Source organism: Cynara cardunculus, assembly GCF_001531365.2.
Source record: "Cynara cardunculus var. scolymus isolate 2C chromosome LG 8, CcrdV1, whole genome shotgun sequence".
NCBI lineage: Eukaryota > Viridiplantae > Streptophyta > Magnoliopsida > Asterales > Asteraceae > Cynara > Cynara cardunculus.
In genome coordinates, this window is record NC_037535.1 from 9,640,925 (window position 1) to 9,644,790 (window position 3,866).

Genomic DNA, 3,866 nt, shown 5'->3' on the forward strand with positions numbered 1-3,866 from the left:
GATGCATTGGAGCACATAAATCTTGAAAGTGAAGTCGGGGCTGATACTGAGGAATTGAACGTGCCTTTGACTACTCCTTCCAATGGCGCTTCTGCATCATCCATTCCACAAGACGTAGAAGCATCATCTAAAAAAAGAAAGAGAAAAGCGGGTGTTTCTGAAGATGCAATCAAGGTGATTGAGAAGGGTTGAATTCGTTATCCGAGGAAATGGGTAAGTTGGTATCGGTTGTTGGTACTCCGGGTTTACAAACTATGCCCGATGAGTTAACCAACATGAGTTTTCATGATGATCAAGTTATTGTTATTAGCATGTATTTTGCCGATAACCCGATTCAACTACGCCTATGGAATAGCATTAATACTACATTAAAGCCAAAATTTGTGACGACCATCTTAAAAAAGTTAGACATGTGATGTTGGTTGGTAAACATTGGATCTTTTGTGTTTAAGTCTTTTGGTACACAATTGTAAACATTTGATCTTTTGTGTTTAGGTCTTTTGGTAAACATTTCAATTTTTGTTGGTGAATATGATGTTTAAATCTTTTGCTTTATGAATGTGAGTTTTTAATTAAGATTGATTTTGGAATTTTTTTGGTATTTTTAAATAGTATTTGTAAACATTTATATCTATTATTTAGTGAAAAAACACTAAACAGCTCATTGGGGGTAAATTGGTCATTTTAACCAGTTCTGTCATGTTCTGCCATGTCTTACCAAACGTTGAACACCTGTCATGTCCTGTCCTATCATGTCCCGTCTGTGCACCAAAAGCACATGCTATGACCATCCTTCCTTGAAGTTTTATTGGATAGAAAGAAGGACTTCGTAATATGGCCCAACGTTTCTTCAAAATACCAAAACACCTTTCTTTGATATTCCTAGCTTGTGAGTGTTTCATGTTAAAATATTCTTCCTTATTTGAAGGTGTATGACCAATGTGTTTCCATTCTCGTAAATGATACCTAGTATCTCTATATGGTGCCAAAAATCTGTTACCATTGACATATCCTACATCAGCCAAATAGTAATTACCCATTGAGACTTTTAAACCATTATTCCGTGTAACCGCATCTCGTAGTACCCTAGAATCGGTAGCTGAACCTTCCCAACCGGATAAAACATAGATGAAATTCATGTCCCGAGTGCATGCACCTAATACATTAATCGCAATATGACCCTTTCTTGTTCGGTATCGTGGTTTATCGGACTCAGGTGCAGTCACTTCAATGTATGTTCCATTTATTGCTCCTAGACAACCCTATAAAGAAAATAACTTGGTTTTAGCTAAATGGTAAAATTCTTATATTACAAGTAATGAGAGAAGTTAACTAGGATTACCTTAAACCATTTCCATCTTCTGTCGGTACAATCATCCTCTACCGGAGTTGGTTTGCTAAACAAAATGTCTTGCACTCGCAACAAAGAACTTAAAACTCGATGAACATACCTACTAATTGTTTCCCCTAACCTATAAAATCTAACTTGAAGACATCTATTTTTGGTGTGATGTGCTAAAATGTTTACAAATGTAGCAACTTGTTCTTCAATTGTCATATTACCATCATCTAATAGTCCACCACGTGTTTTTAGCAACTCACACAAAAGAGCAAATGCATTCCTATCCATTCGCAACTCATTTACACAAATAATGTCACTTTCACGTGTGATGCGTTGGATTTCTATCGATCTAATTTGCAATCTAGTGAATGTTCTTTGTCTTAAAGTTCTCCTTCGATCATCTCTTTGTTCATGTTCAATTACCCAATTTGCGAAGTTGACCAAAAGTATAAGCAAGTCGATGTAAGCTTTCAACACTTCAACAACTATAAGTAGATGGTTCCGATCCATTCTACATAAAAAAAAAAAAAGATGTAGTCACTATAAATTAACACATAATCTGTGAATCCATTTACCCCTAAAACAGCAGCAAAATTTCATATAGTACCAAAACAACAGCAAACATAGCAAACAGCAGATTGGGTAATTGAACATAGCAAACATAGAAAAACAGCAAAATCGGCTGTTTTCTAGTAAACATAGCAATGTCTTATTTGGTGGTAATAATCTGCAAGTTCCGAAAAACAACCTTGCTAGCTATAACATCAAGCCAAGATAAGGTCAAAGCCATTAAGTATTCTTCTAACATCTGGGAATCTAAGTAAAATAAAATTGAAAAGGGGAATTTGGAATTACTTTGGAATCAAATCAGGAGGTTCCACCATGTGCTGCTGAAGAGTGTGGGTGTGAATAATAACGGATATGGAGAAAGAAACCATATTTCGAAAAAATGGGTGTCTACAGCTTTTCTAAAACAAGTATTTATCTTCATGGTATGATTTCTGGTAATCATACATAGCAAATCGAATAGCCGATTAATTTGGACTATTATCTTCATGGTATGATCTCTGGTAATCAAACATAGCAAATCGAATCAAACAGCCGATTTAGGGCAATCGATTCGTACATATCGATTCATACATATCATACCCTAAATCGATTCATACATATCAAACCCTAAATCGAATCAAACAGCCGATTTAGGGAAATCGATTCATACATATCAAACCCTAAATCAAATCAAACAGCCAATTAAAGAGCTCGTCCAGCAGAAGGCGGACTGTGTGTATGGAGCTCGTCAAGATGAAGGCGGAGTGTGTGTACCTGTAGAACTCGTCGAGATGAAGGTAGAACTTCCGTCGCTGGCGAGATGGAGCGTCTGCGTATGGAGGAGCGACGGGGAAGGATACGGTCTGCGTATGCGATAGGAGGAGAACGATGGGTAGATTTGTAAAAAGATACCTTGTTCCACTTAGTTCTAGGGGGTAAGGGTGAACACCCGTGTCCCAGTTAGTTCCACCTAGTTCCATTTAAAAACACACCAAACGTGGGACAAGTGTGTCCTGTCCTGTCCTGTCCCACCCTGTTCCACGTACCAAACACACCCTTAGGGTGCACAAAAATAAAATAGTCCGATGTTTGGCAGCCATGGACAAAAATTACATGGGATTATTTTTAAATTTGATGGGACAAAACTTGATTATTTTTGTTTCACCAAAAAATGTTAAACAACATGGGACTAAATACGAATTAACTATCTTACCCTTGGAAATCCAATAGAAAACCTAATTACTAATTGGAAATCCAATAGAAAACCTAATTACTAAACCCTCCTTCATCATCGTCTCTTTTCTCTTTTCCACCATTCCACGAGAGCTCCTTCCACATCGCCTCCTTCCACACCTCCTCCTTCCATCGGCTTCTTCCACATCGGTATGATTTCTCTTTTCTGCATCGATTTCTTTTTGCTGCATCGATTTCTTTTTTGCGATTCTTTGATGTGTCGATTTCTTTTTTGCGATTATTTGTTGCGTACGATTCCGCATCGTTCTTCTCTTGGATTCTTGACTGTAAACAAGTTGCTTTATCAATGCTTCAACAAGTTGCTTGTCATTAAGAGTTTTTTGAAATGTATGCATAACATGGTAGTAATTTGTGCCTTATGGTTTATAATTAAGACATGGGTTTAAATGCTTATTAATGTAGTATAGATAAAGCATTTGACAAAAACTCTTAAAAACCGCTTTTTATGTGTAAAATATTATTTATTAATACACATTACTTAAAACTCAAGATTACAAGTATATTGTGCGTAAATACAACTTATTAAAGCACCATATCTGAATTCGTGTAACTAACTGCGTATAAACATAATCAAATACAAGATAAAATTTTCATTTTAAATATAAAAAATCTAAAATATAATTAGGATAATCATTGAGTTCTAACATAATACTTAATTATTATCTTTATAAAATGTTATATTATTAAGCCAAAAATAAATTATTTCATTATTAAACTTAAA

At 35.5% G+C, this 3,866-nt stretch overlaps 1 protein-coding gene across 1 annotated transcript in view; it reads right to left on the reverse strand.

Annotated features, from left to right (window-relative positions):
* The window catches only part of LOC112516169, a 5,261-nt gene extending 1,874 nt beyond the window's left edge, over nucleotides 1-3,387 (reverse strand). The window contains exons 1-4 of the mRNA XM_025123192.1: nucleotides 3,135-3,387; nucleotides 2,666-2,861; nucleotides 1,343-1,853; nucleotides 967-1,262 (exon numbers count right to left, since the gene is read on the reverse strand). Coding sequence (XP_024978960.1) covers nucleotides 967-1,262; nucleotides 1,343-1,853; nucleotides 2,666-2,861; nucleotides 3,135-3,387 — 1,256 coding nt within the window. The remainder of the gene's footprint in view (nucleotides 1-966; nucleotides 1,263-1,342; nucleotides 1,854-2,665; nucleotides 2,862-3,134) is intronic.
* Between the last annotated feature and the right edge of the window lie 479 nt (nucleotides 3,388-3,866).